The sequence below is a fragment of the Podarcis muralis genome, chromosome 15, assembly GCF_964188315.1.
Source record: "Podarcis muralis chromosome 15, rPodMur119.hap1.1, whole genome shotgun sequence".
NCBI classification, from domain to species: Eukaryota; Metazoa; Chordata; class Lepidosauria; order Squamata; family Lacertidae; genus Podarcis; species Podarcis muralis.
The window spans coordinates 33798516-33824017 of NC_135669.1; the positions used below are offsets into that span (position 1 = coordinate 33798516).

The window sequence follows — 25502 nt, forward strand, 5'->3', positions numbered from 1 at the left end:
GCATCCCTTTGGAAATGGTTAGTACTCGGCCACAATTCCCTGATCTGTGAAATGGGTAGAATGATGAGAATGCTGTGCATGGACACACAAATCCAGGGAAGTAGATTTTGGACCACAAAAACTTCTGTCTTCCAAGTGGGTTCAAGTGGTTTTGCCTTTGCTGTACCACCTTTCCCTGGGAAACCTGCTCCTTAGTGCTAAATTGGAACAAACAGCAATCTGCAGAAAACCTGATGGCTATTTGTCCCGATTCCGGTCTAAACCACAGGTTTCCCCCGAGGAAAGTAGTGGGGCAAACAGAAGTGAAGGTGAGCCCTAAGTGCCAGTCTTCAGAGCAGCCTCCCCTAACCTGGTGCCCTGAATTCCAGATGTTTAGGACTTTAACTCCCACCAGCCCCAGCTAGCAATGAACGTTTCTGTTTTAGTTTCTCTCGGTACCTTGTTTTTCCCATTTTAAGTACAGTTTGCCTTTATTTTCTCCTCAGTTTTTTTTTAAGTCCTTGGTAAATTTCATCCACATTGTAGTGTGCATTTTTAATATGCAATTTTGTCAAATATGGAAATGTGTTTTAATTCCAGTGAATGCTGAGCACACAGCTTTTTAACCTTGCTTTTTACACCTGCGTCGTGTGTTTTCAGGACCCACCCTACTCTGGTGACAGAGATCTGCTTTAACTGTTCTTCATACTGAATTATAAATAGCTGGTGAATAAATATAATAATATAAATATTATTCTTGATAATTAATATTAATGTTTGCAAGCAACCTCCCCTAATATATTACATTTTTTTTGATATGCTATTTTCACTCATATATGCATTTTTGGCACACCTCCCCCAAAATATGTATTTTCGTACATCGCATTGCAAGTGGAAATTGTGAAGGATAACTGCGTTTCAGGGCACATCTTGCTTTGGGAATTAGATAGGTTTGTATTAAAATGAGAACTGGACTGAATTTCATCCCTATTCCTAGCCCTTAGCCACAATGACTATGCTGGCTAGGGCTGATGGGAGCCCGAGGATGCTTTTGGGTGGCAGAGAAGCTTCTGTTGCTTTTTTGCTGCGACAAACTAAGTAAGGCAGCAGGCCCTCTGAGGTTGTAAATTAGATAATGGGGATGTTGCACAGGCGACGCTCTGCTCCTTTGATCTCCGTTTCTATTTTAACACTCGCCTTGCAGTTACCTCACTTATTGTGTTTTTTGGTGCCTGTTCTTTTGGCTAAAACAAATAAAACTGAAGCGGACCTCGAAATAATAAAATCACTATCAACATCACCACCACTTATGTCCCCACTGTGGAAGGACGTGTGGGTCCAGAATTGGCCTCCACAGGCCCTTACGGACTCACTGCTAAGATCATGTTCATGGAAGACAATCTTACTCGGCTACGAGTGATCGCCAAAGGCGAAGAAGACATGTTAGAAAGGCCAAAAATCTACAAAATGAAGCATAAGAAGCTGGATGGTGAGGTGATTAGAAAGTGGGGAGGGTAAGGATAACTTCAGCTCTCGATTACAGAAATCTAATAATCCCTGGTCACTGGACAATTAGCCAAACTGGCAGAGGCTGATGGGAGTTGGAGCCCAACAGCATCTGAAGGCTCACAGGTTCCCCATCCCAGGTATAGACAATACACCTGTATATACCTGCCAATGGAGTGTATGGGGTGTTAGGGAGGGGTAGTAATTCTGGTGGGGGATACATGGTGCTCCCTCTGGAGTAGTTTGTCCATCTTTGGTCCCCACCCAATATTCAACTCTTACCTGCAACTCCTGGCAGGTGGTAGTGTGTGACAGCGGCTACATTCTGAAAAACAGCTTCAACTCACCGGCTAAACCAGGTGAGGGTAGACAATGGGTCTCAAACCCTCAGTGAGTTAGGGACTTACCCTACTTGCGAAGACAGTCTCCTATGCATTGAGCAGAGGAGACCAATGGTCAAGAAGGCGGTTTCTGCACATGCCGTAGAGCAGGGGTGGGCAACCTAAGGCCCGGGGGCCGAATGGGGCCCAATCGCCTTCTCAATCCGGCCCGCGGACAGTCCAGGAATCAGAGTGTTTTTGTTGTTGTTGTTGTTTAGTCGTGTCCGACTCTTCGTGACCCCAGGCACTCCTGTCTTCCACTGCCTCCCGCAGTTTGGTCAAACTCATGCTGGTAGCTTCGAGAACACTGTCCAACCATCTCGTCCTCTGTCGCCGCCTTCTCCTTGTGCCCTCCATCTTTCGCAACCTCAGGGTCTTTTCCAGGGAGTCTTCTCTTCTCATGAGGTGGCCAAAGTATTGGAGCCTCAGCTTCACGATCTGTCCTTCCAGTGAGCACTCAGGGCTGATTTCCTTCAGAATGGAGAGGTTTGATCTTCTTGCAGTCCATGGGACTCTCAAGAGTCTCCTACAGCACCATAATTCAAAAGCATCAATTCTTCGGCAGAATATGTGCTTTTCTTTAAAATGCATCTCTGGGTTATTTGTGGGGCCTGCCTGGTGTTTTTACATGAGTAGAATGTGTGCTTTTATTTAAAATGCATCTCTGGGTTATTTGTAGGGCATAGGAATGTGTTCATTTTTCCCCCTTCAAAATATAGTCCGCCCCCCCACATGGTCTGAGGGACGGTGGACTGAAAAAGGTTGCTGACCCTCACCGTAGAGGGAAGAGTGGGGCAGATGGGGCTTGTCAACCTGGGAAGGTGGCCCATCTAGGAGAAGGCAAACTCTGATCCTAAACCTCCACTGCCTTGTGGGATATCTTTGGGAGAAGGAAAGGCTGAAGAATAAACCCTACACAAATCTGGAGTGTAGTCCCTAAAACAACTGGATGGCATGTTGTATGCCTCCTTCCAGCAACTCCTGCAGCCAAGCTTGTGCCAAACATATTGCTCTGCTTTCCTTTGGACCACATCAGCGAGGCCAAGAGGGGGGTCCAGGACCTCCAGACACAGTGCTCAGGCTTGTGCTCTGGGGAAATCAGTTCAGTGCTGCAAAAACAGTGGCTTGACTTCACCTCCCAAGGCACCCTCTGTTGTCTCTTGAGACAGGCATGGATGCCAACAACCTGTCAATCGCCACGGATTATAGGAGTTCTATCATAGGCGGGCTCCTGTGTTCCTTGAGAGCGTGTGGGGCTCTAAAGGGGGAAGTGCTTGAAATAAACAAACACTAGCGGTGTAGTGACATACTTGCCCCATTGCACATGCCTTTAGTCATGCTAGATGTGATGTGGGAAAACATGATTAAGATTGTGTGTGCATATTAGAATATATATATATATATAGAGAGAGAGAGATTTTGTGTGTGTGTATAATTGGTTTTATGAAATATGTGATAAATCATTGTTGAAATCGTGAAAAGAACAAAAGCATACATTTATTTATATTTTTTTAAGATGCCACAGGGCGGAGTGATTCAGATCCAAACCACAGTGCTAGGGAAGAAGGTTTTTAACCCCGACCCCCGGTTTTTTCTGCTTATGTATAGAAAACATTTCCAGCTTGTGTTCCTCCAGGGAAAGCAGTGGGGGAATGAATAGCCAAAGTGGCTCTGAGTGCTATAATCCATAGCCAATGTCAGACCTTTCCGGGGGAGCCAAGCCCATGGAACCAAGTGGCGTTTACTTCCAAGTAAACACGAAATAGTTATTGGGGGGCAGCGCCCCTATCCTGCTCACCTTTCTTCAGAAGCAAGTTCCCCTCGCGGATGCCAGGTTGAGTTCCTTCATCAGCCTCTCCAGGTAACCCTGTGGCCACATCCCCTACCTGAAACCCCCGAAGAGCCGCTGCCATATTGCCCCGACGGACCCAAGGCCTGACTCTGACTCTGAAGCTAGGCTCAGCTTCAGCCTAGCCTGCCTGAAGAAGCCCATAGGCTAAAATCCGCCCAGCGCCCCCACTGTGCGCCATGGCCGATTTCTAACTGGGTGGAAGCCCGTCGAGGAACGTAGCTGGGCAGTTTTACGCCACCGGACTTGGGTGCACGTCTCCTCGGGAGTAAGTCCCACCGACTTGAGGAAGGGGCAAGTCAGAGGCGGCCCCCGCCGACGACAGAGCGCGAGGGACAGAGCGCGCGAGCGCGCGCATCTGCGATCCTCCGCCCGGTTCCCTTTTGCGCGCCGTCGGGCAGGGGCGGAGGATCGGTGGGCGGAGCCGAGGCGGCGCAGCCAATCCTGGCGGCCGGGCGGGGCCGGTGGAAGATGCGGCGCTGCTGGCGCTGAGCGGCGGCCGGCCGGGCGGCAGGTGCGCGTCTAGTGGCAGCGCGGCCGCGGCGGCTCATGATGTGCCTGGAGAGCGACGGCTCGTCGAGCGGCGGCCCGCCGGGCTGCAGCGGGCGCCTCCGGGTCTCGGCCGCGGCCGGCGCGGGCGACGACGACGAGGAGGACGACGGAGGAGGAGGGGGAAGCGGCGGCGACCGCGGCTGCTGCGGGCGGAGCGGCGAGGTGCAGACCCTGTCGGGCGCCGTCCACGCGCCCCAGGGCGGCGCCGACAAGGCAGCGGCGGCGGCCGCGGGCGCCGCGCCTCCCAGCCTGGGCAGAGCGCGCGTGGCGGCCGCCGCCATCCTCAGCGTGGGGAACGTCCTCAACTACCTGGACAGGTACACCGTGGCAGGTGAGGCGGCGCTTCGGGAGATCCCCGGCAGGCGGGCCGAGAAGGGGCTTTCTCTGCCCCCGAGGGGAAAAAACCCACGCGCGCTCCCCCTTCTCCACCTTATCCATTCATTCATTCATTCTCTCTCTCCATCTGATCTTTCTCTCTCTTTGACTTTCCCCTGTTCTCATTTCTTCTTTTTCCATTTATTCGCCTTCTTTCCTTTCCTGTTTCTCCATCCTGCGCTTCCCTCCCCAACGCCCTCTTTCTTATTTCCCTCCTCGTCTAATTTTTTCTCCTTCCCTTTTTCTTCCGTTTATATCCTTTTCTTCCTCCTCTTTCCCTCATTCATTCGCTTCCTCTTCCCCCTCTGATTTTTCTCCCTTCCTCCCCATTTCCAGCCTTTCTCTTCCTCCTCTGCTCTTCTCCCTTTCCTCTTTCCTATTCCCTTCCTTTCCTCTCCCCGTCTCTCTTTTCCCCATCCTCTTCTCCATCCGTCCCCAGCGATCTGCTCGCCCTCCTTCTTCCATCTGCGCTTCTCTCTCTCTCTCTCTCTCTCTCTCTCTCTCTCTCTCTCTGCCGCATGCTGTTTAGCTGTCCTATTGGAAAAAAAGCAGCTCTCTGGTTTGCCATGGGGATGTGCATACAAAAGGCTGAGCAGAGCTGCGGGGCGGGCGGTGAGGGGCGCCCACCGCTAGGCACCTCGGAAAAGCAGGGGTCCTCTCCTGGATTTGGGTATGCTGGAGGTGGCCAGTGCCATTGGCATGAATGGATAGATGGATGGATGTTTTGGTCCGCATCTCTCCGCTGCAAACATGCTTCGCATACCCAGAAGGAATCCATTGTGGTGGTTAGACAGCCCTCGCTGTTTTCGCTGGCTCGGTGTGAGAATTTGAAGCCTTTCTCTTAATTCCAGGCAGGTCAGCTGGAGGTGGTTTCAGAGCCAGGCTTATCTCTCTGTGTGTCATTTAAAAATGATAAAGAATTTAAAACTGCTCAGGTCAATAGATGCCCACGCTAGACGACCCACTCTCTCTCCCCCCACCCATGTTTACAATGGCTGAATTGCAGCGCTTTGGGTTTTAATAAATAAATAAATCGGGGCCCGTGCAACGTAATTAACTAAACACTCCTTGTGTGGAGGCTTGCGGCATTGTCTTCCGCTCTGTCTTTTAATTGTGCACCCCAGTAAACGAAGGAAGGTTCTGTTGTCCCTTCCCCTGTTGAGTTTTGCGATAAAATAAGTCGTTTGGGGTCCCAGCTCAGAGATGTTTGCTTCCCAGCCCTGATGGGGCTCCCGAAAGTAACTCCTCTGTGTTTGCACATCCCAGATCCCTGACACTGTGGGGTGTGTGTGTGTGTGTGATAGAGAGAGAAAGGGCTGTGAGGGAAATATGGGATGCCTCTCTGCATTCTGCATGGATGACAGGTACAGCTGTTAGACCTGAGATAAGATGTACTTTGAAAATGAATTGGGTCGGAAGGATGGGTATTTTCCAGTTAGTTTGGAAATATTGCGGTGTGTGTGTGTGTACTGCCCAAGCATGTCATTGTGCGTGCTTGTGTGTGTATAATATATCCTGGATTTTCTGGAGCACAAGAAGAGGGCAATCTTGGCTTCTGTTTCAACACTGCTCTTTGCAGCAGCACATGGAGAGATTTGTAGGAGAGCTTTTTTCTTCTAGGCAAGAAAATGGGCTATGATTTCTCCCCCCCCCCTTTTTTTTTTTTTGCCTGGAGAGGAAAACATGCTGGAAGGGGAACTGGCAGCCAGCAAAAATGAGCTGCTGTGTGTTTTCCCTTGAAATGCTGAATGCTTTGAAAATGCTTCATTTCCAACAGACACAAGTACTGTCCTCAGCTTTGCAAGGTGCCATGGCTCAGAATTCAATGCCTCTTTCTTGGAGCCAGTTCAGCAGGCAGAACTGATGGTCCTCGGGCTTGTTCCATTTTGTAGCATATTTTCCTACCTTGCAGGTCTGTTGTCACTGGGGAGAAACAGGACAAGGGAAGCTTGAGTTCCCCCCATCTGCCTTTGAATTCTGCCTTTTCTCCAGGGACCTGGAAAACATATTTAATCATCACGACAACCCTCTGAGGTAGCTTAAACTAAGATGTAGTAACTAGCTGCAGGACATTCATGGTTCAGCAGAGGGGTTTGAATCTGCGCTTCCCATATCCAAAGCCAGTGCTGGCTACTATGCTATATTGCCTCTATAATCATGTTTAGATAGTGCTTATATAAGGCCACAGAGTGTCTTCTGATTGGGAAAGAGAATACGGGGAGGCAGTTTATAATTCCTGCTAGGAACTGCTACACTCTCAAATAGGGATAGAAGGACCTGACACTGCCATTGTTCTCAATTTCTTATTTCTTTTCCGGTCTTAAATTCAATCCTCCACATTTCTGCAGCAATTAATGCTTAAAAAAAGAACATTTATGAACATTCTTCAGCAGTTTGATTTTTTTCCTAATACAGTAAGCACATATTTGTATGTAGATATTGTTGGACTACAGTTCCCATCATCCCTGAGCACTGGTTCTGGTAGCTATGGATGATGGGAGTTGTAGTCCAACAACACCTAGGGGCCCAAGTTTGAGAAAAGCTGGACTAGGACCTGCGAGACCAAGGTTCAAACGCCTACTCAGCCACGAAGCCCACAGAGAGAGCCGCTTTATACTAGGTTGGACTGTTTGTCCCTACAGCCTAGTGCTGTTGGCTCCGACTGGCAGCAACTCTCCAAAATCTCTGCTAGACTTTCCCTTCACTTCCTGCACAATACTCCTTAACTGGAGATGTCAGGTACTGAACCTACAAAGCACGCACTCTGCTATTGAGCCATGTTCTCTCCATTCTTTATGTGGGCAGGTTCAGAAAGCCCCTTACTGTGTTTGAAATTGGACCCATTTTCTCTACAGAGCTAGCAAGAGGTTCAGATTAGCTACTGCAGTGTGTGGTGGGGGCCACCGGCTACAGGCAAACTCTCCTGACACAAGTAGTGCTTCCACAGAGTACACACAACAGGGAAGGGCTTTATAAAAATGTATTTTATTTGCCAGTTTCCCAGAAGCACTTTTCCAGCCACGGGGAGAAATGAGAGGCGGTATTTTGGGGACAGTGGGGGCCTTCGTTTGCCATATTTTGGGGGGGGGAACCCTGTTGAGGGTTGGGTTTTTTAAAAATGAAATTCGCCAAAACCTACACTTCCGACATGGGCTGCCATTCATTTCCCCAGACATGTCAGCTACAAAAGAGGACCAAATACCGTATATGTCCAGGAAATTCCAGATGTATAGCAACCCTAGTTATGCTGAGAAGGAAGCAGCAGGGCTCTGTGTTTGAGCAATGCATGCAGAAATTCCCAATTTCAATCCCCAACAACTCCGGGTAGGTTTAGGAAAGTGGATCCTGGAAATCCACTGCCTGTCAGTGCTGAGGCCGTACTGATGGCCCAGTGGCATGGCTCTGTATAGCTTCCTATGTCCCTGTAACCCCCTCAGGGTGTTTGACAAGGCAAAAAGAAGCCTGACTGCTGGATCATTGAACCAATTTCTAGGCCCATCTATGCCCCATTCATACCATAAGACAGTGGCGTAGCGTGGGGGGTGCAGGGGGGGCCGGCCGCACCGGGCGCAACATCTGGGGTTAGGGCAAATCCACAGGTTAGGGGGCACAAATCCACGGGTTAGGGGGCGCAAATTACTTGCCCTGCCCCGGGTGCTGACAACCCACGCTACGCCACTGCCATAAGATACCTCTCTAAGCAACCATGGCTTCCCCCAAGGAATTCTGGGAGTTGCGGTTTCTTAAGGGCGCTGAGCGTAGTTTTCTCTTCCATGTAGCTGCAATCCCCAGAGCGGTTTAACAGCAATCCCTCTCAGTGCCCATAACAAACCATAGCTCCCTTAATTTTTTTGGGGAAAGCCACAGCTTTCCAAAGTGGTATCGTAATGCTCAAAACGTATGGTGCGAACATGCTCACAGTCTAGCATCTTTTCCTCACAGTGACCCACAAGATGCCTGTGGGAAGCCTGCAAGTCATGTAGACCTGACATTTGGGTGGCTGAGGGGAAGGCTCCTAATTTTTGGACGGTTGTCTATTTTCCTTAATCATTCCAAGGGTAAGGCCCTTTTGAGCTGGCTTACGTAAACAGCTGTAAAATGCAATATGACATTTCAGTGAAAACCAAACTGTGGAAAAACAGCTCGCAGGCCGGCAGTGACACGCTATTATTGTGAGAAATGGTGTCAGGGACAGCCGGAGTTGTTGGGGTGGGGAGGGGAAGAAGAGGGAGGGAACTTCCTCCTGGGCTGGATGGGAAACCAAGCACATTTTGTATTCCTAGCGTTTGGTCAGATCTGCTTACGCCGCAGAAAACCACCGCTGTTCACTCTGGGAGAACACAAATGAGATCCTTATTTGCAACCCCACCCTGGTCCCTCACATCCATTTTGTCAGGGAAGAGACCCCAGGACGAGGTGGTGGCGAGAGACCTTCTTGATAGGGCGTGGAGCGATGGCAGGCCACCATTTTTCAGGAAATCCAGGAAACGCCTGTGTAAACAAAAGCCTGGGCAAATGTCAGCTGGCCTTGTGGAATGGGTGGCTTCCTCAACCCTAACACATTCCTTTGTTTGGTCCTTTTTTCTGTTTGGCTTCTGGTTCTGAAGATGGCTATAAAGCTGGGGAAGTCCCAAGCCCTCCTTAATGCGGCACGTTCTGGGTATAGAGAGGCAGGAACTAACTTTACTTAACCCACCTCCAAATGGAAAAGTGATAAGGGCGATGGTTTCACACTCCCCGCTAAGCTGTGCTCCAAACTGAGAAACCGCATCAGATGAGGAACCATTGAGTGTGTGTGTGTGTGTGTGTGAGAGAGAGAGAGAGATTTGGAGAAGAGAATGTTTAAGGGGAGGAATGGAAGCTGTTTACAAATCTATGAAGGAAGGACAAATGGAAGATGGACTAGATTAGCCACTGGCCTGATCCAACAAGGCACTCCTTGTGTGCTCCATTGCTCCAGAGATCAGGATTAGAAATTCCAGGGCGGGCAGATTTTGGGAACCTAGGTAGCTGCTTCATAGGGACATAGGTAGACCGTTGCTCTATCAAGAACAGTATTGTCTACATTGACTGGAAGCAGCTGTGCAAAAGAGTTCAGGTAGGGACAGTCCCAGTCCTACCTGGATCTGCCAGGGATTAGACCTGAGACCTTCTGCTTCCAAAACAGATGCTCTGCCACTGAGATGCAGCTTCCAAATTTCTAAGTTAATGGTCTGTTTGACTGTAGAACATACTGCACTGGGAGGTGGTGGGGTCTCCATCGCTGGAGATATTTAAGCAGAAAGTAGATGGGCATCTCTCAGGGATGCTGGCAGATACAGAATTCCTTCATTGAGCCTTGGGTTGGGCTAGGTGACATTCAAGGTTTCTTGCAACTTTAAATTTCTATTACAGTATTACTACTACTACTACTACTACTACTACTACTACTACTGTTGTTATTATTCCAAAGTTTATTTGGGTTCCTCAGTAACACCGTAATTGTGGATAAGATTGTGGATAAGCCTGTAGTGGCTAGAGTGTTGACCTAGGGCCTGGGAGACCAGGGTTCAAATCCCCACTTGATCATGAAGCCCATTGGGTGACCTTGGGCCGGTCGTGAACTCTCAGCCTAACCTACCTCACAAGGTTGTTGCGAGCATAAAACAGAGAGAGGGAGAGTCATGTACCCCACCTTGACCTCCTTGGAGAAAAATATGCGATATAAAGGGGATAAATAAAGCTGACATGTGCCTTGCTTGCCACTTCTGCTTCCCCTCTCTAATGTGCAGCTACCTTAGTATTCAAGGTATGTTCGCATTGGGACAGATGTGACCTGAGTGGGTGCCTTAAAAATAATAATCCACAGGTCACTGAAATATGCAGGATTTTTCATTGTGGACGTGCTTCTCAAAAGTCATGGGGCGTGGCTGAGATGGCATGTAAAAAATGAGGACTAGAGCCTTGAAGGTAGTGCGGCAGAGCACCAGTGTAATTGAAATGTAGCTTGCGTACAAATTCTGGGTTGCTAGCTCTGCAAATGGAAAGGCAGCAGCCCAAGGTAATGAAAAGATTAGCTGAGGTTAATTACTCTGCCTGTGCTATATTTGTGCAAATGTGTTTCCCGCCCCCTTCCCCCCCTCCCTGTCCAGCTCTAATTTGGAATCGGTGATTCAGCAATCTGGGTGCACATCCAGCCCCAGACAGGTGCCAGCAATGTATGTGTGTGTTTGTGTGCGAATCAGGTCATCAGGTGAAAAATCCGGTTTGTGTCTCAGGGCAGGTGGCAATTAGCACTACCTGCTCTTTAATGCAGCCAAAGCATGGTGTGCTCATTAAAGAACGCAGCAGCTTTGGAAATTTGGCCCCGGCCCAGTTGCAAGGGAGGAGCTGGACCCAGAGGGATATCTGCAAGGTGACAGATTTCGGTGTGTGTGTGTGTCAGAGGATAAGGTGCAGTTTCTGCCTTGGTCACATCCTTATGCTTGGCTGCTAAGTCATAAGCCAAACCTTACGTGCTCATTTCCTGATACCTGGTTAGCAATATGTGGCTTCTCTGTTGACTTCCGGCTCTGTAGTGAGTAAGCTGTTAAGCTCTTGGTTGGTTCTCTTTGAAAAAACAAACAAAACAAAACTCTTCTGAAGGGGTGGGCAAATAAATGCATAAATATTTGTGGTCATCTCCACCTTCAAGTATAGCTTGCAAGATTTTGTTTAGAATCTCAGGAATTCATTCTTCGGTCCAGCGGTTAAGGTGTTTCACTAGGCCTAGGGAGACCCAGGTTCAAATCCTCATTTGGTGGAGGAACGTGGGACCACCATGTTCTAAGTCCAGCCTGCCTCACAGGGTTGTTGTGAGGGTATAGTGTATGCTGTAGGTTGTGGTGCAGAGAACCGTCTATAAAAAATAATAATAATGAGTTTTGTTGCCTGGCATTTTGTCGTCACTGACTCATTCACTTGCTGATGGGAAAATTCAGCTGTAAGACTTCCCCAACAGACAGCTGAAATTTGGTGTGTGTGTGTGCATTTGCTCAAGAGACATGTTGGCTTAATGTCTAATGAAGCAGCCCCACGTTCATAGAATCACAGAACTGCAGAGTTTTAAGGGACCCTGCGGATCATCTGATCCAACCCCCTGCAGTTGCAGGAATATGCAGCTGTCCCATACGGGGATCGAACCTGCAACCTTGGTATTATCAGCACCACACTCTAACCAACTGAGTTATCTAGTGATTCACTGCTTTGCAAATTGGCACTGTGTGACCCTCCAGAGTTTATGATGGCAGGCTTTCAAAGTGTCTGAGAGGGTCCAGAACAGACTGTCCGTTGGCAGGCTGGGTTGTCAACTGACCAGGATGAAACCTGCACAGCTGGCTCCTCTGCCTTTAAGCAGCAAGTTCAACTTGCAGATAACCACGACAGAAGTTTCTGCAGCCTTCATCTGCCACCAAAGGCTTGCGTGGAAGATGTTAGCTACCCTCCGTCTGCCTGGAGTTAGGAGTTGGCTTTCTCTTATCCTGCCTGCACACATGCCTTTTCCTGGAGAAGAAGAAAACTGTGTGCCTCTTGTCACTAAGGAAGGGAAGTGGTTGAGGATATGAGAACGAGCTCTGTCATCGGAGGCAATTGCAGCGCCACGGTGAGAATTGTCGGAGCGGCATTCCAGAGACACCTGTTGGCACGGTGTCCGCCTCTCCTTCAAGATGACGTTTCCGCAAAAGTCACGTGGATTCTAGATTCGGAGGCTTTGGAATGTTGTTTTGCCTTTGCCTCTGACTCATCCTTCGCATCTCCTTTTAGTAACTCTTTGCATTCTTTCTGATCTTCGCTTCCTCTTTCCTGATTTCTCATTATGGTTTCTGTAACCACAGGAGAGTTTCCTTCCAATATCTTGCAAAGGGGGATCCTCATCTCAACACACCTCCATACTCGGAGGAAGGGTCACTGCCCGAATAAAGCAATTCTGTAAAGGCAGGGCTGTAGCTCAATTGCAGTGCATCTTCCTTTGGATGCAAAAACCCCCAGATTCAATCCTTTGCAACTCCAGGTAGGGCTGGGAGTGGAGTTCTGGACAGCTGCTGCCAATTGGTGTAGACACGGTTGAGCTAGATGGACCCACCAGTCTGGCTTGGTTAAGGTAACTTTGTATGTTCTACTCTGCCTGATGTATTGGATCACAAGGCTGCCAACTTGAATTAAATATGGGGTGTGTGTGTCAGGTGAGCTCTGCCCTGCATAATCGACCACATGCACACCATCTGAATGGCAATGCCCATCAACTTTGTGTGGGCCTGCCCCCCTTAAATATTTTATTTAGGGGGTTGAAGGGACCTCGACCCCTATAAGTTAGCTCCTATGGTTCACGCCGGTGTTAGGAACTCAGACATATAAACTAGGCGCCAAAAAGCTAGGTTGCCACAACCAAATGTCTGTTTTGGCCAGGGGGTTGGGCTGGATGACCTTCGGGGTCCCTTCCAATGCTGTAATCCTACGATTCTATTATCTCAGCTTACATTCCTTGACTGAAGCTTGCTCTTACAACAGTTCACTTGTCCCAGTGTGCAAGAAGGAGAAACACACACACACACAGTGGAAATGGAAATGGCATTGACTATGGACAAAGGCAGAGGTTTTTAAACTGCAGTCGCCAACCTGGTGCCCAGGAACCTTCATGCAGTCGCAATGTGACCCGGACCAGTAGCAAAACGTGCCTGGGGAGTTCCTGACACTAGTTCACTTATTCCCTACTGGATCAGACTTAAGGCTCATTTAGTCTCATACTGGCCAGACAGAAGCCTATGAAAGCATGAATGTGGGCTGTGAGCTCAGTTACCCCTCTACCACTCAGAGGCAGATTTAGGAGAGCGCAACTGGTTCACCCACGCTGGGCACAACCGGGGGCGCCACAACAATGATGAACAGTGGAAGGTCTGGATGTTGGCTCTGTACAGGGCCCTGCTGGAAGTCCACCACTGTTCCCACTCATGTCCCCTGCCTCTGAGGCTGCAGTTGATATAGCAATCCTGATTAGTGGCCACTGATGTTTTCCTCCAATTTGTCTTACCAGTAATTCCCCTTTCAAGCCATTAGTGGCCGTCACTTGCGGCTGCAAATCCCCCAAGTTAACTATGAGCTGTTGCGTAAAGAAGTTTGTTGTTTTGTCTGCGCTGTATCTCCCGATATTGAGGCTTCATGGAACGACCCCATTGGGTTCTAACCTTATGGGAAAGGAGATAAGCCCCTAGCAGTTAAGGGCAGAGAGTCAACTGTGTTTTACCCTAAGTAGACCCATTGAAATGAACGGACCTCACTCAGTCATTAATCAGAATCTGTAGAACTTAGTGGGATACTACCCAGAGTCTTGATTCTGCCTTCTAAAGACAAACTTGTCACTTGCAAGGCAAGAGGATCTATTTTTAGGCAGAATGCTTTCCCTTCCTCTATTTAGAGTCTGGTTTACCACTGCAAAATTTGCTTCCATGCGGCTTTTTTAATTATTATTTTATCCATGCTTCCTAAATGAGGTCAAGAGAAGCTGCACCAGAAGGGAGGTTGCAGCAGAGGACATTGCAAGACCTCAGTTGCCTCCATGAATTGAGGTCAGTCAGATACATATCGCTAAACCTGAGATGTACACACCCTACACCTCTATGTTGTCAGGCCTTTTCTCCCTCTGTAACTTCGCTTCCAGAGGCTTGCTTGCAAAGCCAGCCTGTTCGAGCAAAGATGATCTGTATGCAAGGCTTCAGCTATCCTGTGGTTGAGATGAGCCTCAGAGGAGATATCTCAGTGTATCGGTGTAACTTTTTCCTCTGGCTCCAGAGTTTGACGAGGTGAAGCATGCAAATATGTTTTGCTCTTGACATTCCTTTTTTTTAAAACAATGCTATCCCAACGGATGCAGATTTAAAAAAAAATAAATAGCTTGCTTTCCCAGCCTACATCCTTCAAGCTATGACGGCAAAGACGGTGTGTGTGTGTGTGTGTGTGTGTGAACCAGGGACTTGGAAGCCTAAATTGTGAATACGGTTGGAAGAGTAGACATTGATTCATGTCTTGGGGCTGTATTAGGTATGGCATGGGAGATTTACTTCAAGTTTCCCCCTGTTGCTGGGTTGTTTTAATCATTTCTTTCATTTGAGGGGGTGTCTGTGTGCTTGTGAAGGGGAGGGTTCAGATTTGATTAAAGCAACAACACAGAGAAGGGGGTGTCTCAACGCATCCCCCAGAGGTCATCCTTCTGATCAAAATCACCATTTTTCTCAGCGGCAGGAGGGAATATACAAGATCTGTGAATTTTTATACTGAAAGAAAAGCCACAGTGAAAGGGGAGTGGAGTGGTGGATTTTACTGGCCAGTAGAGAAAGGGTTGGGAGGGACGCAGGTGGCACTGTGGGTTAAACCACAGAGCCTAGGGCTTGCCGATCAGAGGGTCGGTGGTTCGAATCCCCACGACGGGGTGAGCTCCTGTTGCTCAGTCCCTGCTCCTGCCAACCTAGCAGTTCAAAAGCACATCAAAGTGCAAGTAGATAAATAGGTACCACTCCGGCGGGAAGGTAAACGGCATTTCTGTGCGCTGCTCTGGTTCACCAGAAGCGGCTTAGTCATGCTGGCCACATGACCCGGAAGCTGTACACCGGCTCCCGCGGCCAATAAAGCGAGATGAGCGCCACAACCCCAGAGTCGGTCACGACTGGACCTAATGGTCAGGGGTCCCTTTACCTTTACCTAGAGAAAGGGTTAAGTGCACACATGCAAACAAAGCAGAGCCAGATTCTCTCAGCCTAACTTACCATACAGGGCTGGCATATGCAATGCATTTATATGAAAAGGCCCTTTAAATCCCATACTTAAAGCACCCCTTCTGCAAGAATCCTGGGAACTATAGTTTACCCCTCCCAAAGCTACGATTCTCGCAAATTGCAGTTTCTAGGATTCTTTTAGGGAGGGGCATGGAAGGAGAAGTCTGTGCTTTAAATGTATGGCATGTGCACAGCCTTATTCTCTTGAGCTTTTGGTGCATAATAACATGATCTTTTAATCATTTCCCCCCCTGGCTATTTTTCTGCTGGTGGTTCTGCGGCCGTCTGTGTGCTTAGTTTTAATTTATTGTGGATTTCATTTGACTTTAAAACAAGAAAGGAATTGTAAGTCACCTTGGAAAGGCAGAGTGTAAGAGTTTTAAATGAGTGCAATATGGCTGGGATTAGAGATTTGCATGAATTTGAACTGCACATAATTTATTTCGCTGCAGCTGCTGAGGATTCCTGCTCTGTCTCTCTACCTCCAGTAAAAGGTAAAGGTAAAGGTACCCCTGCCCGTACGGGCCAGTCTTGCCAGACTCTGGGGTTGTGCGCCCATCTCACTCAAGAGGCCGGGGGCCAGCGCTGTCCGCAGACACTTCCAGGTCACGTGGCCAGTGTGACAAAGCTGCATCTGGCGAGCCAGAGCCGCACACGGAAACACCGTTTACCTTCCCGCTAAAAAGCAGTCCCTATTTATCTACTTGCACCCGGGGGTGCTTTCGAACTGCTAAGTTGGCAGGCGCTGGGACCGAGCAACGGGAGCGCACCCCGCCGCGGGGATTCAAACCGCCGACCTTTCGATCAACAAGCCCTAGGCGCTGAGGCTTTTACCCACAGCGCCACCCGCGTCCGTGTACCTCCAGTAGACAGGCATTATTATGTGACCAGCGAGTAAACACAGTCCTCACTGGGCTGTTTTGGGGTTGCCGCCTCCTGGCCAGGGTTTAAAAAAAACATTTTTGGGGGTACGACTCCAAACTCTATGGTTCCCCCGAGCCTGCTGTTGTGAAGATAGCGCTGGCTTTTATTTGTCTACAAAATGATTGGCACTCGCACTCTGTACTTTGGAAATAGAAGGAATGTTGCCAAAGAGAATACAATTTGTGTTTGGGGACTACTTGATCAAACACTCTTTCAAAATCCCACTTAGTTGATGCTATTGTTGCTGTGTTGGGTTATGCAGAGATGGATGGCGCTGAGAATAGGTTGTCAACGGACCAGACTTCCTTGGAAGGCTGTGGAATTTCCTTCCTGCCTTTCGGGTTTTTGGGATGCTTCGGAAATGGGAAATCTTGCTGCTTTTGGACAGGAGATTGGAGCGAACTTACTGGAGGTGAGGATAGAGAAGAAATTCAACTCAGTGTGCATTTAAAGGCAAACCTACCTGAATCACACTTTCCAAAGCAAGATCGGAACTGAAACACAACCATCCTTTAAAATGTGCCCTCATCTTAATCTTGTAGTGCCATGTAATATGCAGAAAAATTACAGATATTAGTGAAAATAACATCAACATGCATTATTTTGGAGGAAAACGCTTTGCAGAAATGTTTATATTAGACAGAATTGCATGCAAAGGTACATAAGGTAAAGGTAAAGGGACCCCTGACCATTAGGTCCAGTCGTGACCAACTCTGGGGTTGCGGCGCTCATCTCGCTTTATTGGCCGAGGGAGCCGGCGTACAGCTTCTGGGTCATGTGGCCAGCATGACTAAGCCACTTCTGGAGAACCAGAGCAGCGCACGGAAACGCCGTATACCTTCCCGCCGGAGCAGTACCTATTTATCTACTTGCACTTTGATGTGCTTTTGAACTGCTAGGTTGGCAGGAGCAGGGACTGAGCAACGGGAGCTCACCCCGTCATGGGGATTTGAACCGCCGACCTTCTGATCAGCAAGTCCTAGGCTCTGTGGTTTAACCCACAGCGCCACCCGCGTCCCTGCAAAGGTACATAATTTTCACTAAAATGCTGATGAATTTTCATGTATTTTTCGTCTTGCGAAGCAAGCCCATAGGGAAATTCGTCTTGCGAAGCAACTCAAAAAACGAAAAATTCTTTCGTCTTGTGAGTTTTTCATCTTCCGAGGCATTCGTCTTGCGAGGTACCACTGTATTTTTAATGCAGGTACTGCAGATGACAAGTTGGAGTCTGCCACTTTTAATATTAGAAAAAGGAGAATGTTTGCTTCTTCAGACAGAGTTGGACAGGCACGTGCACAGAGAAAGAGAGAGAGACATATGGATGCATCTTTTGAAACAGGAACGCCTTTGCACATCCCACGCTGGAACTGTTGCTTTTAAGTTGTATCCAGTTTAACTGCTTCATCCTTGGAGAAAAAGATGGGAAATAAATACAATAAAGATATAAATACCGTAAGATGTTTTCTCAGAAATAAGTAGGGATGGACCAATTAGAATTGGTCCGATCTGGACATTTGCAAAATTCCTCCTCTGTCCCTAAAAAAAAAGAAGTCTCAATCAAACAGAGTTAGTTTGGGGTTGGTCTTAAATTTAAGGGGGGAAATCCAAAATCCGTATTCAGATGCTCCCTTTTATTAGGGCAACTAAAACGTCACAAAATTGTGTGCAAGCATTCACGTTCTCTAGAACACTTCACAGGCAAGCTCAGACCTGGGGGCCAAATGTATCCCTTAAAGCAGGCATGGCCAAACGTGGCCCTGCAGCTGTTTTGGGACTACAACTCCCATCATCCCTAGCTAACAGGACTAGTGGTCAGGGTTGATGGGAATTGTAGTCCCAAAACAGCTGGAGGGCCAAGTCTGGACATGCCTGCCTTAAACCATCTCTATCTGGCCCTCTGAACTCTCCACAGGCCACGCCCCTTTTCTTCAGGCCACACCCCCTCACCAGCAGTGCCCCTTGCCTGGCTGAAATGTGTCCCTCAATTCCGATAATGCATTTTGCCTAAAGGGGTGGAGGACGGCGAGGAATGTGCGAGCGTCTGTAGAAACTATTCTGTTGTACAGAGGTGAAATTTGAAGTGACAATTCCCCTCACAGAGCCACAGTGACCAGAGTGGTTTAGCAAGCAATCCATCTTCCCAGAGAGCTCTGGGAACTGTAGCTCTGTGAGGGGAATGTGGTGGTGGTCGTCTCCTAACACCTACTAGCATCCTTAACAAACTACAATTCCCAGGATGCTTTGGGGGGGGAGCCATTACTGTTTAAAGTGGTCTGATCCTGTAGTTGGGGCCTCAGACCCTGTGGTGGTTTTGCCACAGAGCGTCTGCTACTTTTGCCAAATTATGCATTGGTTTGCCGGATCGTCCGGTTTCCTTTCAGTGACAAAGTCCTGTTCACTTATGCGGATCTTAGTATGTAATGTATTACTATTAAACATCCCGAAATTCTGCCTCGGTGTGCCTGTTTTGTTTCTTCACACGCCCCAGAGGCTTGGGGTCAGGCATGCGCACCGTAGCCTTCCAGCTATGCGCAGAGGTTACCTGAGGGAAAGAGCAGAGCGGGAAGTGAAAGGCTCCTGCAATCTGGGCCGCAGTGAACAAGTTTGCAAAACAGGCATTTTGCAGACGATTGGGTCCCCTTATGTGTCCTCTTATTTTAAACTTGATGTCAGCCATGGAGTCTCCAGTTTTAGGAAAATAATAATAATAATAATAATAATAATAATAATAATAATAATAATAATAATTTATTTATATCCCGCCCTCCCCAGCCGAAGCCGGGCTCAGAGCGGCTAAAAGCAATAAAAGTAACACAGCATTCTAAAATCAGTATTCTAAAATCAATTCAAAATAAAATGGCAACCACTGGGCCAGAGTTCTACGAGGATCGCCAAAGGAAGGCGTAATAATAATAATAATATAAGAAGAAGAAGAGTCCTGCCAGATCAGCCCGGTGGCTCACTTAGTCCAGCATCCCGTTCTCACGGTGGCCAGCCAGATGCCTCTTCTGGAAAGCCTGCAAGCATGTGCAGAGCGCAACAACACCCTCTCGCCTCGTGTGGTTTCCAGAAGCTGGCATTCAGAAGCATTACTGCCTCTGACCGAGGTGGCAGAGAATAGCCATCCTGGATCCTTCTCCTCCATGAATTTGCCCAGCTCTCTTTAAATAAAGCCATCCAAGGTGGAGGCCATTGATGCCTCTTTTGGCAGTGAGTTCCAGAGTTCAGCTCTTCTGCACTTTATTTATTTTTCTGCCCAGAATCTTCCAACGTCCTCCTTCCTTGGGTGTACCTGAGTTCCAGTATGACGAGAGAGGGAGGGAAAGCATTTCTCTGCCCACTTTTATCGACACCACGTAGAATGGAGTCTCGTTTTGATTGGCGCATCTGGTTAATGGGGTGTAGTGGTTAGAGCAGGGATGTGAGGATTCTCGGGCTGCACGTCTCCCTCCAGGCCTATCTCTCTGGCCTGTCAATCTCTCCCCAGGCTGCAAACTTGGTCTCCCCTGCTCCCTTTTTCAAGGACGCATGCTGAGCTGGTGGGTGCACTTGAATTTTGATAATCCCCCTTGCTTACCTGGATGAAGAGATATCATGGGAGGGGGGCATTGGGGGGGGCATAGCTGGAATAGAGCCACATCCATTGCACTGCCAGCCACTGGCTTTCTCCTAGGGCAGGGGTCTGCAACCTTTAAGACAAAAAGAGCCACTTGGACCCGTTTCCGAAGAAAAAACAAACTGGGAGCCGCAAAAATCATCATTATAAAAATAACTTTTTTGTCACTTTTTTATTATTTCTTTGTTTGACCCCTCAGAATTACTCCTCCTCATAGAAATAAACGTTAAATTAACAAGTTACCTTTTTTGTGTGTGTGTGTTCTTCACTCCCCTTCAAAACAGTGACCAGCGTACATGCCCCCTTTCAATGCAGTGACCAGCGTACATGCCCCTTACAATGTAGCGGGTGGGCGGGAAGGTGACGTTGGGACGGTGCATGACTAACACAAGCACAGCCCCCATGCGACGTCACAGCCAGTACAGCGCCCGCCACAGTGGGGAGTGTCGGGGCGCACAATGCGCCGCCTCCCCTCGCTAGTATCCGGCCCGGAGCCGCGGCAAAGGTGTAAAAGAGCCACATGTGGCTCCGGAGCCGCGGGTTGCAGACCCCTGTCCTAGGGTGTTGTAGCCCCCAGGCTGAATAAAATGTTGCCACCTCCACACCATGCATTGAAAGCACATCTAATGTTAAATGGGGGAGGCTGCGAGCCTCTGCAGTGGCATGAATTTTCATGCACTTTCCCAAGACTCAAGCCCTCGTTCTTCTCTGCAGCTGAAACGGCTGGCTGACTTTCCCGGGTAATCTTTCCCATAAGCATCTGCTGACGTTTACATCCTGCAGATGTAACATTCGTATTATTATTATTATTATTATTATTATTATTATTATTATTATTATTATTTTCTCTTCCACCAAAGGCTGAACAAGCAGGATTGCCTGCAGATTTGCAGCCTTTGGAAGCTCTAGTTCTCCCTGCAATGGAGTGGTAGACAAGTAATATATATATATAAGGTAAAGGTAAAGGTACCCCTGCCCGTACGGGCCAGTCGTGTCCGACTCAAGGGTTGTGCGCCCATCTCACTTAAGAGGCCGGGGGCCAGCGCTGTCCAGAGACACTTCCGGGTCACATGGCCAGCGTGACAAGCTGCATCTGGCGAGCCAGCACAGCACACGGAACGCCGTTTACCTTCCCGCTAGTAAGCGGTCCTTATTTATCTACTTGCACCCGAAGGTGCTTTCGAATTGCTAGGTTGGCAGGCGCTGGGACCGAGCAACGGGAGCGCACTCTGCCGCGGGGATTCGAACCGCCGACCTTTCGATTGGCAAGTCCTAGAGAGATTAGCTTTCTTTTCATGTCCAAATGAGATGCAGCAGGGTCATCGTTCACCTGGTTGCCCCATCCACATAAAAAACACGGGAGGACGAATTCCTTTATTGTTTACCCATGGCTCTTGCAACAGATTCTTGTAGTGTGAAGTTCTCCTGTACAGTGTGCCTGCTAGCCATGCTATCTCCATTCAATCTCCCGTCTCCCTGGCTTTCTTTATTAAAATACATATTTATTTTATCGATTTTTAACAGCTGAACAATCAACAAGAGAGCATGGGCGGAACAATATAATTCTGTAGGGCTTCCCATTTCCTCCCCAAAGTAAACAATCCTTCCCCGCTGAGCATGCTCAGCCTTCGGCGGACTGTTTCAGTGGGAGTATTTGGTGGGGGGCATGTATTTGTGTCCAATCCCAGATACATCAAAATATTGGATTTCTCAATTGATTTCTCTTGGCCGCTTCATTCAGCCTGTGAGCTAGTCTTGGCCTGCCGTGGTATCCAATTTGGCTCATGGGATCATTTCCCTCCAAAAAACCACTCCTACCAACCCCTCAGCTGGCATCACTGGGCAGGAGGACAGGGTTTAATCCTGCATGGGCTACGCTGCCTTGTTCCTGCCTCCTGCCCGCTTGAAGGAGAAGCAGAGGTGCTCTGCTGCTTTGAGGGAAGTTCCTGTGTGTCTGACAGAAGTACGGAAGACTGCCTTGAAGTGCTTGGCTGCAAAGCACCATATGAAACTGCCCCCCACCCAAGTTAAAGGAGGAGGTTAGGTTGCTTCAAAGCGTACTTTGCAGAGCTGTCAAAGGCATTTTGACAAGTGGGCAGACCTGCCCATCAGTCGAATTCAGTCTGTGATGCAAATTGTGATAAAATTCTGACCCGTGGAGCCAAAAAAAAAATCCCTGCCCCTGCCATATAATATTTTGGGAGTCCAGTCCATGTTTTAATGCCTTCCAGTTCATCAGAGTTTGGGGCAGATCTAGTCCAAGTTTTAAAGGCAGGAGCTCAAGGTACTAGACCCTAAGACTGTTGCAGATTAGAGAGAGAGAGAGAGAGAGAGAGAAGGGGGGGGGGAGCTTTTCTGTTGCTTAATGGATGTTTTAGTTTGTTCTTGAATAATGTACCATCCTTAAGCTCTGTTTAACTCGCTTGGACTTCTTTTGAGGTAGATGTGTATCAGAGTGACCTGTAAATTCGGTCTCAGCAGAAGATTTCTATGTTGTAAATATTTTGAGACATGTCATTTGGGTCGCATGAGCTTTGCTTAGAAATAGTTTAGATTCTAAGGGAGAACGGAGGCGTCGAAGTCTGTTGGCATATTAATTTAAGCAGACCCAAGCGTAATCAATTCAACACACACACTTTTCTTTCCCTGACACTAGGTTATTAGGAGGATAAAACGTGTGTGTAGGGAAGAACCATATATTTTGGGGGAAGATCTAAATATAATGAAAAATATTATGATATTTATATAATATGACTTTTAGCAGAACGGTTGCATGGATGCAGCCATTGCCAATGGGTACAGGAGGGTTGAGTTGCACGCCCTCTTACTCACCTGTAGTATAAGCCCTTAATAAACTACACTCTTACCTCTGGGGTCAGTGTTATGTTGGTTAGGCAGAGTAAAAAAACTCTAACCAAAAGCTTTTAAGATGGAGTCTCTCTCTTCAGGATTTGGATATTGACATAGTTCATATAAAAAGGAAGTGCTAACAAAGTTGATGACTGTTTGTCTAGAATCTATGTGGATTATGAGGATTAAAATCAATTTTAAATAGTGTATTTTAGTCTTGCAGTATGCATTATGGATATTTTTTCATGTATATTTCCTGTTTTGTAATTTATTTGCTCGGTTATCGTTGGTTGTAGAATGGTTATACTAAATATAGTCGTGTACAACCTCGGTAGTCGAACGCCTTGCAAGTCTAACGCAAACCTGGAAGTGAGTGTTCCAGTTTGCAAATGTTCTTTGGAACCCAAACATCTGACGCGGCTTCCGATTGGCTGCAGAATCTTTCTGCAGCCAATCGGAAGCTGCGCCTTGGTTTCTGAACGTTTTGGAAGTCAAACGGACTTCCGGAATGGATTCCGCTTGACTTCTGAGGTACGGCTGTCCATTGTATGTATGTGGTCCAGGTCTACTTTAAGATGATGCGTCAGTCTGAACTACGAAAGGCTTCTTTGGGTCAGGTGCCAATAGCAATTGAAACTGCAGTAAAGCTTTTTTTAAGGCATTAAAAGCATTTTGACAGATATCATTCCATGCGCTCAGGTGTAAAGGCTTGCCATGCTTCTAGAGCCCTGGTTTCGTGAGAGAAGGCAGGACAGTGCTGTTAGTTCCCTGTTCTGACGTCAGTAAAGTCATCCTCACCCCTCAGAATAGCCCCAGCCATCTCATTAGAAAGCGGCTTCTGATTACACCGGCGCAGCTGAAATCCTGGAAATAGAATATGTTTGCCTCGTGGCTCCCTCGTGTTAGCTGTCAAAAGAGGCGGGAGCAGGCCTGTGTGACTTTTGCCTTTGGCTCATGCCAAAAAACCCGCTTCTATTTTTGAAAAAGGACCAGAGGGGTAAAGAAGGGGGAGGGCAACAGCTCGGAAAGAATCCTTTTTTTATTTTAGGCTGGTTTTTTCTCTCTCTCAAAGGGAGTCATGGTAGGTTATAAGAGTATGCTGTAATTACACCCATTCTTTACGATGACATCCGCGGCGTATTAATGTATATAATTTAGAAGATATAATTTAGATTCTACTGCAGTGTTGTAACAGTTTTAACGGGAGGACGCAGGGCAGGACATGCTGTGACTAAGCAATGGTCTTGCTTTCCAAAGCTGGCTCCAGGGTGTTGTGATTTTTTTTGGGGGGGGGGGGGACACAAGCAAAGCAGCCCTGATGAGTCCCCTCTTAATGTGGAAGACCTGGGACTTGCAAAAAGAGAGTTCTCCAAAGCTGCATCCGAACATCTTGGTTTCTCTGTGCAAAGGGGAAATGGCAGCGCTGTTAGGCCCCTCTGCTGGTGGGGCAAATGCCCCCCCTCTCTGGGAAACACCCTATTGCTTTTTGAAAAAAAGTGATGCTCCAGAGATGGGAAAGTGGGGCAGTTGTCAGATGCTCCCCACACAATGCCTTGGGCTTTTTTCCTACTGTGTTCTATCTCTTAAATACATCCCCCCCCCCCCTGTGTAGTGCAGAGTCTGCACTGTGAATAGAGAAGTTGCTTGTAGGAATCTTCCCTCTCCCAGAGAGCTGCCTGTAGGTCTCACTGGAGCTGTTCCTCCTTCGCCTTGACTTTCCTGCCTGTTACCCTCCAACCTACCACAGAGGAAAATCGGGATGAGAGTGTTTTGGGACTGGACTGTTGCGGGAGCCAAAAGGGGGCATCCTGGGATCACAGAAGATGGCTTCTGTCGTTCCAGTATGTCCCACTTAAAGCAGGAAAACTGAGTAGTATGCTATCTGCAGAAAGGACACAGTAATACTGGCCTGCCTTATGAGTGGTCATAAAGATCACAGGGAAAATATGCAAGAGGGATAAGCAACCTGGATCCAGCAGGTAGACATGTCCCCTCAGAAACTTTGCCTGGGGCCCACAATCTCCCACCTCCTCAATTTATACTTGAGACTAGGGCCTCATCCTCACATTTGAAGCATTATCATATCACTGTAAACATTCATGGCTTCTGGCAAAGAATCCTGGGAGCTGTGGCTTGTTAAGGATGCTGAGAGTTGCGCGGAGACCCCCTATTCCCCTTCCAAAGCTGCAATTCCCAGAAAGAGGGATCAAACATTAAACCACTCCGAAAATTGTAGCTCTGTGGGGGTAATAAAAAAGTCTCCTCACAACTCTCAGCACCCTTAACAAACCACAGCTCCCAGGAGTCTTTGCTGGAAGCCATCATGGTTTAAAGTGGTATGATTCTGCTTAAAATTTATAGTGCAGACGAAGTCTAGCGTTTTGTTGTAGACATAGATTGCTCTTGGTTACAAAGTTGGGGTATGGTTCCCGCAGCAGTTTTCTGACTTGCAGATGCATACCCTCCAACACCTTAAAGCCAAAATCTGGGATGCTGTCTTCCTGGACGCCATGATCTCGCGTGATTTCGTACTGTAATTCCCCCCAAAGTGATTTTTTCCCCAGGCACGGCACCCAAAAACATGAGTTCATGGCCCGTTTTTTCCAAGGGGAACTTTTGTGAGATCACAGCAACCCAAATGGCCACTGATCTCTCGCAGTAAAAAATGGGATGGACACCTCTGACAT

The 25502-nt window shown here is 48.0% G+C and overlaps 1 protein-coding gene across 3 annotated transcripts in view; it reads left to right on the forward strand.

Moving 5' to 3' along the window:
* Positions 1-4193: 4193 nt before the first annotated feature.
* Positions 4194-25502, forward strand: part of SPNS2 (SPNS lysolipid transporter 2, sphingosine-1-phosphate) — a 101931-nt gene continuing 80622 nt past the window's right edge. The window contains exon 1 of one of the 3 annotated variants that reach the window (XM_077919630.1): positions 4194-4597. In XM_077919630.1, coding sequence (XP_077775756.1) covers positions 4264-4597 — 334 coding nt within the window. In that variant the 5' untranslated portion in view covers positions 4194-4263. The remainder of the gene's footprint in view (positions 4598-25502) is intronic. The other 2 variants (XM_077919629.1, XM_028708091.2) reach the window with 2 other exon arrangements.